The sequence below is a fragment of the Lissotriton helveticus genome, chromosome 1_1, assembly GCF_964261635.1.
Source record: "Lissotriton helveticus chromosome 1_1, aLisHel1.1, whole genome shotgun sequence".
In the NCBI taxonomy this organism is placed as follows: Eukaryota; Metazoa; Chordata; class Amphibia; order Caudata; family Salamandridae; genus Lissotriton; species Lissotriton helveticus.
This window is the reverse complement of record NC_136057.1, coordinates 2,141,276,282-2,141,290,579: the sequence shown is the minus strand read 5'-3', so window position 1 is coordinate 2,141,290,579 and position 14,298 is coordinate 2,141,276,282. Positions and strand designations below refer to the sequence as shown.

Below are 14,298 nucleotides of genomic sequence, written 5' to 3'. Positions count from 1 at the left end.
AGATGGGCCCACGAGAGAGAGAGAGAGAGAGATCTGCCTGCAGAACTTTGGCAAGACAAAGGTTTGCAGATCAAACGTTTCTCCTGGGGGCATAGAACTTAATTCTAGCTCGTAGATAGCCGGGACCAGTTCTGTATAGCACTTTGTAGGTAAAAAGCAGGATCTTAAATATGATCCTTTTCCTCACCGGGAGCCAGTGAAGACCAGGAAAAAGTTGTGTTGTATGGGAATTATGGGGTAACCCGAATATTGTTCGAGCCGCTGCGTTCTGGACCTGCTGCAGCCTATCCATTGGGTAGATGGGTAGGCCCATGTAGAGTCCATTCCTATAGTCCAACCATGATATGTTCAGGGCTTGGATCCCTTGTTGTCTGGCCATAAAAGACAGAAGTTACAGAAACGTTCGCAACATACGTAGCAGGATAAAACATGTACCCACCACAGAGTTGACTTGGGTCTGAAACAGTGTTTGTCCATCACATTAAATGTTTTTTCACAGATACATTTTGGGTAAGCAGGGTGGGGGGGCATCATATGGCCAGAAAGACTTCCAAGACGCTCAATTTTCACTTACACTGCCGTGAGGGCAACGGCTTATTTGTCCTTTGTGCAAGCGGGCTCCAGAAGACGCCGTGAGGGGAACGGCAGCATCGGACGCCGCAACTCAGCCTGCAGTCACCGCGGGGGCCCGAACTACTAATCCCAGGTGCCCCGGCGGCCAAGTCGCGTCCCTGACGCCACCATTGCGCTCGGAGGCGCCTGAAAAGAGAGGAACGCCTGTCGCCCCGCGAGTCGCTCGCGGGAGCTGTCGAGCGAAGCCCGGGCCGTCTGTGGCCGTCCGGGGCAGACCGAGGCAGGGCAGGGCTGCAGACTTTGGATTTTGGACTCACTCCATTTACAGTGAGACTTCGTTATCAATTTTGCTTTAGTATATTACTAATGTGTGGTTTTATAAAAAACAGTTCTGTGCCACTAGGTGGCGGATTATGCTATTTTGGGCATTTTATGTTAGCTTACACGGTCTTTTTAACCCCTGCCTGAGTATTTTATTCTTATAAATATGTCTAAAAATAAGACAGCACCAGCATTAGCCACATTGGATAACTACCTAGTCAAGGTTGTCCACAAAATTAATAGTGAGAGGCGATCATCGCTAGGATTAAATAGGCCTCCTTTACCCTCTGCATTGTGCATTTCTCCTGCCCCACTAGCAATGGATGATACCTGTAACCCCAATAACCTGGACGTATTTGTCGAGGTAGTGCCTGAGCAGTCAATCCCCATCCAAACCGAAATGGATGATTCCATATGCACATCAGTACAGCGTTCTCCGACCCCTGCCACTAGAGTGGTTAGAGCGTGTAGAAAAGTCCTGCCTAAACGAGGGGGTACCCGTACAATTAGAAAAAGAGCAGTTACCCCCCCATAGAACCTGTTAAGGATAATGATGCTATGACTAATGATGATAGTGTAAAATTGGATGCTGAACAACTTAATCTTCTAGTCAGCATCATCGACCTAAAGATAAAGGGTATTATTAAACCTCTAGTAGACAAACTTGACCAGATGTCTGCAGAGGTAAATAGATTAGGAGGACTTCTGAACAAGTATATGGATGATGCGGGCAGTTTAATAAACCCTGTACAGAGTAGTAATATTAACCAAGACGCTCATCCTGGGAGGGGGGCATGTGTTAGAGAGACTGTTGTTCAGAACCCAGCCCCCCCAGTATGCCAAGGTATTCAGGCTGTAACAACAGCAGCAAGGGAGGAGGAGGGGTGGACTGAGGTAAGGCGAAGGCGTTCTATTAATCTCCCCCCTGAGTGTTCACCATACGTCGTAGTTTTAACTAATGTACCTGAAATTGGGAATGAGAGCCATCAGGAAACCCATGATTCCTTAAAAAACAAAACGGTATCCTGGTTAAACAGACAATGCGGTTTCCCCACTGCATTCTCTGATCAAATTTTAACTACAAGAAGGGTTGATTGGATAGGGAGCGCTAGGAAGAGCTGCAGGGGAGACTGTATCATTGTAAATTTCAAACACCCACAACACGCAGCCACAGTTCTTCTTAGAGCAGCCTCCTTGCCGATCACTGACTATAATGTGTGTGCCCGCTCGCTTGGTTTTTTCTATAGCCACTTTAATACTACACTTCATGATATTAAAAGAAGCAGACCCTATTCACCTATACACAGGCCACTTCTTGATATCACTACACCAAATCGTTTTCAGGTCTTAAGCTCTTTGGATGTAAACGATTGACTTAAACAGAATGGTCAGTCGCAACCCCAGGTTACTACCTGTAACAGTGTGGACAATATCGAATCTAATACTGTGGTTTTTTTAGTCAAATGCCACACTTGGGCCCGAACCGGTGGCTGATTCAAGTGTGATTATGGAGTGTCGGGACACAAGTACTAGCCCCCAGAAAAATGGATTGGGTCAAAATAAGTGTTTAATGTCTGATAGTGTTGGCATAAGTGATAAAGGCACCACGTTTGTCAGCTGGAATGTGGCAGGATTAAAATCCAAGGAGAGGGATCCGGGTTGGCCAAACTTTATTAATACTACGACATTTTATGTTTCCAAGAAACATGGTGCAGGGACGAAGTCAGCTATGAGGGATTCATCTCCTATAATTTACAGGCTCAGGGTGTGGGACCAGGCAGAGCGAAAGGGGGCCTATTGACTCTAGTATCAATTTCACGCCCAATTGTGGTTAGAAAGTATCTACCCGTGGGCGATCACTGGCAGATTCTTTGGCTTGTTGAGGATAAAGATCGTAATATCCTATTGATTAATTATTATTATAATATTTTTGACAACACCAGGGCTAAAGTAGTTATAGACTTAGCAGGTGCTATTAAAAATTTGTGTTTAGATATGAATGTTGTATTTGATTTTATATGGGTAGGGGATTTTAATATTAATCTATGTGAACTGTCATCGCTAAAGGTCTGTCGGGTCACTAATCATGCCGGATGGGATGTCTTGCATTTCGGGCATAACAGCTACGGGGAAGAATTGCGCAAGCTCATGGGATGTTATGACCTGGAAATTTTGGAGTATAGTAAAGACGTAAATGGTCTACCCATCGCTACTTTTAAAAACCGGCATACCAGTTCTATAATTGATCATGTGATTGTGTCCTCTAATATTATCTCCTGCTGTGCTCCCCCCAGAATTATTGTAACTACATTAAGTGACCACAATTGCATTATCTTGGATACTACTTTTTGGGCTGGAAGCACAGTTAATGTAGGTTTGACGATCACTAATGTAGAACCCCACAGGACCAATGGTGTTAGACTAAGGTGGGCAGGAGAAAGGGCCCATGAATTGACTAGTTCCATTGTTAAGGAGAATTTAGTGGATATTGTATCCATTTTAGAAAATAGAAATGACCATGAGAAGGTTTTGTTCTCTTTTAATAAAATCAACAAAGTTATTAATGCTAAGTTCACTGGACGTAGTAATGCCCACCAAAGGAAGGAACCGGGCTGGTTCAATCATCACTGCACTGCCACTTTAACCGACTTGAAGCAGGCTTTAGCTAAAAAGCCCAGGGACAACGATATAATTATTAAATTAAGATTGCAATACAAATGCGTTCTTAAACGGAGGAAGAGGGAATTGCAGCAACAGGCGTGGGACTCCCTCAATCAAGCAGCAGAGCTATCAAAAAGTACTTTGTTTTGGGCCATGGTCAACTCTTCTTTCCTTAAGGATGAAAAGACACCTGAGTTAACCTCTGTCTCGAGTGATGGTTGGATAGCCCATTTTTCTAATATCTTTGATTCTAATAGAACGGTGGACATTGATCCCAATGGATGGGATGTCTTGTTGTTGAACATTTCACCTAGTGAGGTTGAACAATGCATACGTGCCAGTAAGGGAGGGAAGGCCCAGGGCCCAGATGGGGTGCCTATTGATGTATACAAAGCAGCACCAGAGATCTGGGGGCCTCTTCTGGCCTCCGTCTTTAATGCAGCAGTGTGCTCTAAGGCCCCTGTAACCTGGGGCGAATCCATCATTGTGCCAATCTATAAAAAAGGAAGTAGGTCTGATGCAAAAAATTACCGCCCCATCTCTCTTCTTGACTCGTCGGTCAAGATTATGAGTCGAGTCATGCTTGTCAGATTAGAGGAATGGGCCGAGCAGGAGGGCATTCTGGCTGACAGCCAGTTTTAGGAAGGGCCGGGGCACACTGGATCAGTGCATCAATCTTGATCTACTGATCGGGAAATATACCGAAGCGAGACCCGGCTCACTCTACCTCTGCTTTGCGGACCTAAGTAGAGCTTTCGACATGGTAGACCATTCCATTTTATGGCCAACCTTGTTGATGTTACGAGCTCCTGACAGCATAATTTTCTTCCTGGCAAGGCTGTATGAGAAACTGCAAACTAGCATACGCTTTGGAACCAGAGGAGAATGCACCCCGAAATGTAATGTTAAAAGGGGAATTAGGCAGGGCTGTGTCCTGGCCCCACTCCTTTTTATATTATTTATTAATGGAATTGATGCTATTTAAAAAAAAGTTAATGCAGATGCCCCTCAGATTAAAGGTGCCCCAGTACCGGTGTTATTGTATGCCGATGGCGCTGTACTGTTATCAAGAACCCCTGTAGGATTACAGCGACTAATGGATAGTTTTTCCTCTTTTATCAAAGACAGAAAATTAGTAATTAACAAAGGGAAAACACATACAATGACCTGTGGGGCCAAAAGCTAATTTTTAAATGCCTTTTTTATTGACGGTGAAAAGGTGCAACATATTGAAAAATTTTGTTATCTAGGTATTACCTTCTCCAAGGACAGGAAATGGACTAGCGAATTTATCAATATACGGAATAAAATGGCTAAGAATGCCCATGGTGTCTTCAGATTTGCTGCGAAGGTTGGGGAAAGGCGCACGCTGGATATGCTTAAGATTTACCAGGCCAGATGTGTGACTATAGCATTATATGGGGCGGGAGTATGGGGTCACAGCTGCAATTATAGTCTGCAGCTGGATGAAAATCATTTTTAAAAAATGCTCCTGTGTCTGCCAACATCTGCCCCATCTGAACTAATTCACCGAGAACTAGTCATCAACTACTTGACCGATCTGTTATCCCTTAGACCACTGATGGTTTGGCGCTCTATCTGGCTTAAGGATGAGAAATCTTTTAACAGATCTATAATCGAGGATTGTTTATGACTGGACAAATACCTTGAGATACCTTGGGTTAAATATGTTGTTGTCTGCTTCTCGGACATATTCGAGTTGAATATTTTAACTGATCCCAGTGCAGCATCGAAGATCCCAAAAGCTGAGATGAAAAGTAAATTCTTGTAGGGAAGAAGCGAGCATTTGCCTCTGGATTGTTGTCCAACGTCATGTTTTACAATAGATACAGCTTGGGGAAGGATTTCCTTTTTATTTAGCCATGGTGACTAGGCAGTCACATAAATTTGTGCTCACTAGACTTAGATTTGGTATGGCACATTACCTAGTGGCCCATCCGAATATCAAGAAACACCCGACGGGGCCATGTATTTGTGATGGCGTGTCTACCCAGAGCACTTTGCACTTTCTGCTGTTTTGCAAACTGTACATGAACTTTCGTACTACCTTCCTGAAACCCATGTTTGTCAAGTATGGTGTACGTACAGTTAAACAGGCTATGGACTTAATTTTTAACTTACTATTTGCAGATATCTGTTTTTATACTGCAACGTTTTTAAATAAGTGCATTAATTCCAGGAAAAGTATGTGTTTCAATGAACTTTGATTGTTAATTTTATCTGTAATATTCCTTACTTCTAATACTTCTTATGAATTACTGTATATTTTATGCTTGTGCTTTTATGGTCATTCATTTGTACCGAATAAAGCTTCATGAATTGAATTGAATTGACTTCCAAGATACCTCTGTTTCCTGACTGAAGAAGAGGAGCTTGGTCTTCCCAGCATTGCTTATGAGTTGATTTAAAAAAAAAAAAGATGTTAAAAAAAAAAGAGTTTCATGATAGCTAAAATACGTATGCTAGGACAGTCATTATTTGGGTATTCATAATGTCCCTGAAAAGCCCCGTAATCAATGAATGTAAAATACAATTCATATAAATATTACTTTCAATTAATAAAAAAGATGTATAAACATCCCAAATGTTATACAATTAGGGAGAAAACAATTCCATATCAGCTAATTTGCAGATGCTAAAATACATTAAAACCAATCAATATGTAACTCCTCGACCTCAAAAAAATACATTTTACCCCTGAAGATTGCTTTGTATCTGATTTAAATATTTCCAGACTAAGCTCAATTTCCTGATAGCTCCCACCCTTTTCGTGTATGCTTCTTCAAAGGATCTTACTCGTTTTATTTTATTATACCATTCGAGAAAGGTCGGGCCTTATTTGTTTTCCAATTCTTGAGGATCAGTGAGCGTGCCACCAAGAAAGAGATTGATAAAAACATTTCCCCCCTCTTGTTAGAGCCTGGTTTAAGCTCTGTTTTAATAAACCAAAGAGAAGAACCTCCGGCTCAAGTTGTACATTGCTCCTGAGGGCGCGACTGAGTTCAGCACACATTTTTATCCAGAACTGGCTCAACCTTGAACATGTGCAGAAAATATGCAGCCAGCCACCCTCCCCCATCTGTTGGCAGCAAAAACACTTATTTTCAACTTCTGGATAGATTTTATTCAGAGCGTGTGGGGTATAATAAGCCGCCCATCGGGATAAAAACGCCATTCTTTTAAAATTAGCTGCTCTTAAGCCCTTACTGCCGTGCAAACAAATGATTTTCCCCTTGCTAACTGAAAAGTTGGAAGACAATTCATGCTTTTTCTCGAGAAAATTGCGAAAAGCTCTGTACGAATTCCCTACACCTCGCAATTTTGTTTTAAACACTGCAGCAAGGATCAATGAGGTACCAGTATTTCCTAGAGGTATATATTTGTTTACCAATAATCTAACCTGGAGGAAGCTAAAAAAAGAGCAATCTGCTCTGCTTGCCACATCTAGCCTGAACCTCCTTCCAGGTAATGCACCTACCTCCTATTATAAAGTGATTCATCTCTTTGAAGCCCATTGATTCCCAATGTTTAATTTGACTATCTTGAATGTAGAGGCCTAAACTTCTGGCCTCAGTTAAACCCAGATATCCAAATCCCGAAGACTGGGCCTTTTGAGAATAACATTTCTGGAGTCTGTTAGAGAATGCTTGAAGCATCTTGTATTGTACTTTTTGGGGAGATTTTGATGTTTTTAAAAACAACCGGCAGCTGAGTTCTGGCTTCATGAACCATTTTATTAAGAAAATAAATCCCCTATTGTCAAGCAGCTGCACTACTATATCCATGAATGCTGCATCGTAATAGGTACGGATATGGGGAGTGCCGACCCACCCCAACTAGTAACTCCAGTTGAAGTATTGATAATGTTAACCTTGACGCTTTTTTATTCCAAATAAATTGGCGAAATAATTTTTCCAATTCACTAAAAAAAGACGGAGTTTATTTTAATCGGGATATTTGGGAACAAAAAATGTAATAAGGCTAGTATTGACATCTTTATTAAAGCAAAACGCCCTACCAAAGTAAGAGGGAGAAGTATCCGCTTTCCCAATAGATCTTTAATTTTCCTCAATGTTACTTGATTGTTTAACCTGAATATATCTGCATATTGGTTGGAGACATATTCCAAAATACCGAATCGGCTCAATAGAATATGCTTGTATGCTTGAATATGCTTGCAGTCTTAAGTTGTCTGGGAGAAAATTACAGTAGGCACTAAACGCCAATACTTCCGTTTTTTTATGATTTATCTTATATCCTCCAATTGCCTCCAACTCAGCAAACTCCTTCAAAATCATATCAATATTTTGTTTTTTCCGGTTTAAGATAGAGTATAACATCGTCTGCAAATAATTTTATTTTCGACATCCCATCTATTGGAGTTTTTACATTACATAAAATATCTCGAATTCTTACTGCCAGCGGTTCTATAAAGAAATAAATAATACTGGCAACAGGGGGCACCCTTGCGGAGTCCCTCGTCTAATATCTATCATCCCTGCGGATTTTGAATTTATCCTAATCTGAGCTTGGGCTCCTTGATATAAATTCTGGAGCATGGAAATTATTTGCAACGGGAACCAATACCTTTCAAGGCCATAAAATAATGCATCCCAATTCACAAGGTTGAATGCCTTCTCGGCATCAACCATCATTATTATTGCAGAGGTTTGGTGGATATTAAAATAATAAATAGCTTGAGTCAAATAGGCAGAATTAGATGACCGGCCTGCTATAGAGCCAAATTGATCTGTGTGAATTGCATATTGTGCCACGGAGGTGAATCGATTGCCCCATATTTTCATCAGTAATTTATAATCTGTATTTAAAAGGCTGATTGGCCTACAGGAGCCAACCTCCCTAGGATCCTTGCCTTTCTTAACAAAACTGACTATCGAAGACTCTTTCCCACAGAAAAACATAAGTCCATGCCTCCTCTGGTTTTTGTCTTCACCTGTACATCCCGGAAATGTGGGTGTGCAGTCTGGGGATGAAAAGAGAGCCAGTGAATTATTTGTGATTTGAACTCTTCGACATCACTGGGCGCGGTGGAACTGAGTTTAACATCAGTTTCCTCGGCTAATGTTCTCAGACTCCAGCAGGGTCGCTGGCTGTACCAGAAATTGTGCACCAGACTTGCATAACCTGAGTTCTGGGACAATACAGTCTACAGGTGGCAAAGTTGTAAAATGATAAAATACACAGTCACGAAATTGAAATAAAACAGTAGCAGTAATGAACATTTATTGTGTACAAAAGTGGTTCTTAACCAGTGGTTCGGTGACACTTGGGTGCGCAAAGCCTACTCAAGGGGTCCGCGACTTCTTAGAAAATTAAATAATTTTAGCAGAATAATAAAGTGTATATAAATAAAGAAGCAACATTTTATTTTTTAAACGTTCTGTAAATGTGAAGGAATTTGAAATTGGAGGTTAAAAATGAAGCTGGTACCCTCAGTGATTCGTGGAAGCAGTGTAAGTGCATCAAATAGAATATATTATAGACAATGTGTGGCCTACATTGAATTTAGAGACACTCCAATCTTCCTATTTGTGAATATTTCATCATTGGTATATTTGTTTGATGAATTTGTGTTTCTGTATTTTGAGTGCATTGTTTTGTGTTTTAAATCATCAACAGTACTTAGACCGGGTTCCCCGGCTTCCAGTAATGACACATTGAGGCTCTCCTGATTCCAATAATCGTTCAGTGTGAGTCTCTGGGTTCCAGTAATGAGTAAGTTAAGGCCCACAGAAGTGAAAAGGATGCGAGCCACTGGTATACAATAAAAAATACTATTAGTTCTAGTAACTACTGCTGAATAAATAACATTAATAATCTGTTCCATCATACACAACAAGACACAAACAGAGGGCGGACTTATCCACATTAAAAAAGTTAAAAAAGAAGATTCCAACTCTTTTAGGAAGGTTAGTATAAAAAAAACATTGCCTCTGAAAATTCTGTCTGTTGTAGCTTACTTTTAAAAATATTTAGTGCGATGATTTATAGTCTTGACATCTTATGGAGTTTATTAACCACCCATTGAAAAGAAATGTGACTGGCTTAATTATTCTATTTGTATAATCGTTAAAACCTAGATTGGCTACTGATCTCAATGTTATTTGACTAGCCCCTTAAAAATTAAACCCAAGTTTTGTTTTCTAAAGAAAGAGTAGACCTGGACAGATGCCAATTGTACGTTCAGTTGATTTATTAAATTGACTTTGAATTGACAACACTTCGTGTTTTTTTTTTTAAATAGTGTGCCTCATATTGTAGAATTGAAATATAAAGTGATAATACAAAAAAAATCAGATTTAAAAACTGTCTGACGATTGAAAGTTAAATATAGTTGCCTAGCAATGGTCTGCCCGTTAATGATATTTCAAACATGTTGGTTTCCTGCACGTATCTGTACGTGCGCTCAGAACAACCAATCTCTAATGGTGCTTTAGAGGTACTTCAACTAGGCTAGACCTCCATTCAAAATAGAAAATAAAGAGCGCAGTTCAAAGTACAGGGTTCATGTCTAGATGAAGCCATAACATTAGCCAGAAAGCCTTATGCGGAGGCTGATAAAGCATCAGACACAGTTCTCAGCCAATTCTATTCTGGAGAGTGTAGTAATGCAATTTCTGTAATTTGGGAATACAGTTGACTTCTCATTTGGCCTCAGAATATCAATGCACCTCAAGGAACTCTTGCATACACTGTAAATAATGTAGCAAGTGCTTCACCAATAAAATAAAAAGTGTTAGGCCTTTTACAGCTCTCAGCAGTCGGAGTGTGTTCAGAATGAACTCTCTGCTGCAACTTGTTATCAATATACCTAGATAATATCTGTAACTATTGCAATTTCAACCACAACTGCATTTCTTTGGAAAGCTGTGCATTGGAGGGTATATGTTACTTACTCGTGGAAAGTCCTGATGGTTCTAAAAATAAACCTAAGTATATATTTTTTATACTCACCTGGATTCTGTCTGAGTGTGCCATGAGTCTTGATTGGGTGAATACAATACATGCTTAGCACACCCTCTAGATAAGCCTAACTGCTCTCCCGCACTACCACAAAGAGAGCTGTCAGTACATAGCTAAGTTAGCCTCTGCTATACCTCTGAGGACTCGGACTCTGTGCACACTATACCTTATTTTGGTATGGAATATACAGAGCCAGCTCGGCTGTGTGCGTGCTTTCTATCGCACTTTGAGATTACATTTTACATTTTCTTGGGTGGGGTTGGAGTGCATTGGCTGTGCTTTCACAGCTGCTCCTCAGTTGCATGTGTTTTATTCGGTTCGTTAAATAAAAAAGGTTTGCATTGAAGAATAAATTGCACTTTAAAAACATTTTCAAACTCTGATGCCCTTTTAACTCTGCGTGTGTTTCTGTTGCGTTGTGGAATCCTAGCTGGTTGTCCTTTGAGCGTGTATAGTGCAAAGAGGTGTATGAAGCGGTTTTTGAAACCATGTACTTTTCAGCATCCGTTTTTCCTCCCAGTATAGAAGGTATTTATTGAGATTTTGAATCATTTAAAGATGAGCACGTGTTCAATTGGTTACAGGATAGCTTACCGTGGCACTCGATAGAGCAGCTGCAGTGATGTAGGAAATGGTGCAAACTATGTAACCGATATTGCATCCACATGCTGTGACTTACTTCAGTTGTTAAAAGTGTAGCAAATCAACTGTATTAATCTGCCTTTCATGACCTGCCTCAGATAGTCTCGGGCCCGGTTTGTGATGTTAAACTTTTCAGTGCATTTTTAATATTTTGTGTATTAGTTTAAATATTGCCCACAAACTGTGATGGGCACATTTCCGTGAAGAGGCCGATTAGTCATGCTGCCCGAATACTGTAGGTGCGATAAGCATCGCCGAGACCTCTTGACACCTCCCTTTATCTCTTCCTCTTTGTGACTTCTTTTTTTCTAAACATTGCAGAACCAGATCAACAGCAACCATCTCCGAAGGGCGGAGCAGGAGGTCAGCAGTTTACAAGCCAAGGTGCAGCACCTGAGCGCGCAGAACAAAGGCCTGCAGGCCCAGCTGACCGAGTCCAAGCGCAAGCAGGCGGAGACGGACTGCAAGGTAACCCCCCGAGGCACCTTTGACAGCTCGCATTGGACCCGCTGCGCTGTTTCCTGGAAGCAAGCTCTCGTTTTCTAGAAGTTACACCAAAACCAGTGCTTCATTTGTCTAAATAAATAAATAAACAAGTGCCAGGGCTCGAGCACTTCAAAGGACTCCACTGTAGCTGGCACTGCCAATAGCTTCTGTCACTGCTGCCGCATGGCAGTGCCAGTAGGGTGACCAACTGGCATTGGTGCAAATTCAGGACGGTGAGTGTAAAAATTCAGGACAAAGGGTCAAAATTCAGGACACAAATTCAGGACAGGAGGTCAAAATTCAGGACAACACTTCAGGACAATAGGTAAGTTTTACAGACACATCAGAGGTCGCGCAATAGTATATAATTAAGCCCAGCCATTTCCAAACATATTCAACCATTTGCAAACCTATCCATCATGTATCCTTCCATCTATCATTTCACTCATCCATCCCTTCATCCATCCTTTCACTCATCCATCCATTATCCATCCATCCACCCTTTCACCCTATCCATCTGTACACTTATCCATCCACTCTTCATCCCATCCATCCATTCACTCATCCATCCAGCCATTTACCCTTTCACCAATCCAGCCATCCTTTCACTTACTAATCCTTCCACCCATCCACTCTTTTAGTCATCCATCCATCCTCCCTTTCTCTCTCCATTGACCCTTTCATTTAGCCATCCTTCCTTCCATCCATCCATCCATCCACCCACCCACCCATCCATCTACTCATCCACTCATGAATCCATCCATTGGCCCTATTACTCATCCATCTATCATTTCACTCCTTCACACATCTATTCATCCTTTTGTCCATCTACCCTCCCTTTCACTCACTCATCCATCCTTACATCCACCCTTTCACTCATATGTACATTCATTCACCCTTGCACTTATCAATTCATCAACCGATCCATCATTTCACTCACCCACCCACCCATCATCAATCCAACCATCCACCCACCCACCCACCATCCACCCACCCATCCATCCTTTCACCCACCCACCCACCGTCCAATACACTCATCCATCCTTTCACCCACCCACCCACCATCCACCCACTCATCCATCCTTTCACCCACCCATCATCCATCCATCCATCCTTTCACCCACCCATCATCCATCCTCCCCCTCATCATCCATCCTCCCCCTCATCATCCATCCATCCATCCTTCCCCTCATCATCCATCCATCCTTCCCCTCATCATCCATCCTTCCTTCCACTCATCCATCTATCCTTCCACTCATCCATCCTTCCACTCATCCATCCATCCTTCCCCTCATCCATCCATCCTTCCCCTCATCCATCCTTCCTTTCATCCATCATCCATCCTTTCCCTCACCCATCCATCCATCCTTCCCCTCCATCCATCCCCTCATCCATCCATCCTTCCTTCCCCTCATCCATCCATTCTTCCCCTCATCCATCCATCCTTCCCCTCACTCATCCATCCTTCCTTCCCCTCATCCATCCTTCCTTCCCCTCATCCATCCATCCTTCCCCTCATCCATCCTTCCCCTCCATCCATCCCCTCATCCATCCATCCTTCCTTCCCCTCATCCATCCTTCCTTCCCCTCATCCATCCATCCTTCCCCTCATCCATCCTTCCCCTCATCCATCCATCCTTCCTTCCCCTCATCCATCCTTCCCCTCATCCATCCTTCCCCTCATCCATCCTTCCCCTCATCCATCCTTCCCCTCATCCATCCTTCCCCTCATCCATCCTTCCTTCCCCTCATCCAGCCTTCCCCTCATCCATCCTTCCTTTCATCCATCATCCATCCTTCCCCTCATCCATCCTTCCTTTCATCCATCATCCATTCTTCCCCTCATCCATCCATTCATCCTTCCTTCCCCTCATCCATCCATCCTTCCTTCCCCTCATCCATCCATCCTTCCTTCCCCTCATCCATCCATCCTTCCTTCCCCTCATCCATCCATCCATCCTTTCTTCCCCTCATCCATCCTTCCTTCCCCTCATCCATCCTTCCCCTCATCCATCCTTCCCCTCATCCATCCTTCCCCTCATCCATCCTTCCTTTCATCCATCATCCATCCTTCCCCTCACCCATCCATCCTTCCCATCCATGTATCCTTCCCCTCATCCATCCATCCTTCCCATCCATCCATCCATCCATCCGTCCCCTCATCCATCCATCCTTCCCCTCATCCGTCCATCCTTCCCCTCATCCATCCTTCCTTTCATCCATCATCCATCCTTTCCCTCACCCATCCATCCATCCATCCATCCCCTCCATCCATCCCCTCATCCATCCATCCTTCCTTCCCCTCATCCATCCATTCTTCCCCTCATCCATCCATCCATCCTTCCTTCCCCTCACCCATCCATCCTTCCTTCCCCTCATCCATCCATTCTTCCCCTCATCCATCCATCCCCTCATCCATCCATCCTTCCATCCCCTCATCCATCCATCCTTCCTTCCCCTCATCCATCCATTCTTCCCCTCATCCATCCATCCATCCATCCTTCCCCTCATCCATCCATCCTTCCCCTCATCCATCCTTCCCCTCATCCATCCATCCTTCCTTCCCCTCATCCATCCTTCCCCTCATCCATCCTTCCCCTCATCCATCCA

The 14,298-nt window shown here is 42.7% G+C and overlaps 1 protein-coding gene across 5 annotated transcripts in view; it reads left to right on the top strand.

The window, feature by feature from the left end:
- EVI5 (ecotropic viral integration site 5) overlaps nucleotides 1-14,298 on the top strand; it is a 936,315-nt gene that overhangs the window by 588,089 nt on the left and 333,928 nt on the right. For all 5 annotated transcript variants that reach the window (XM_078646330.1, XM_078646331.1, XM_078646332.1 and 2 more), the window contains one exon: nucleotides 11,524-11,670. In XM_078646330.1, coding sequence (XP_078502456.1) covers nucleotides 11,524-11,670 — 147 coding nt within the window. The remainder of the gene's footprint in view (nucleotides 1-11,523; nucleotides 11,671-14,298) is intronic.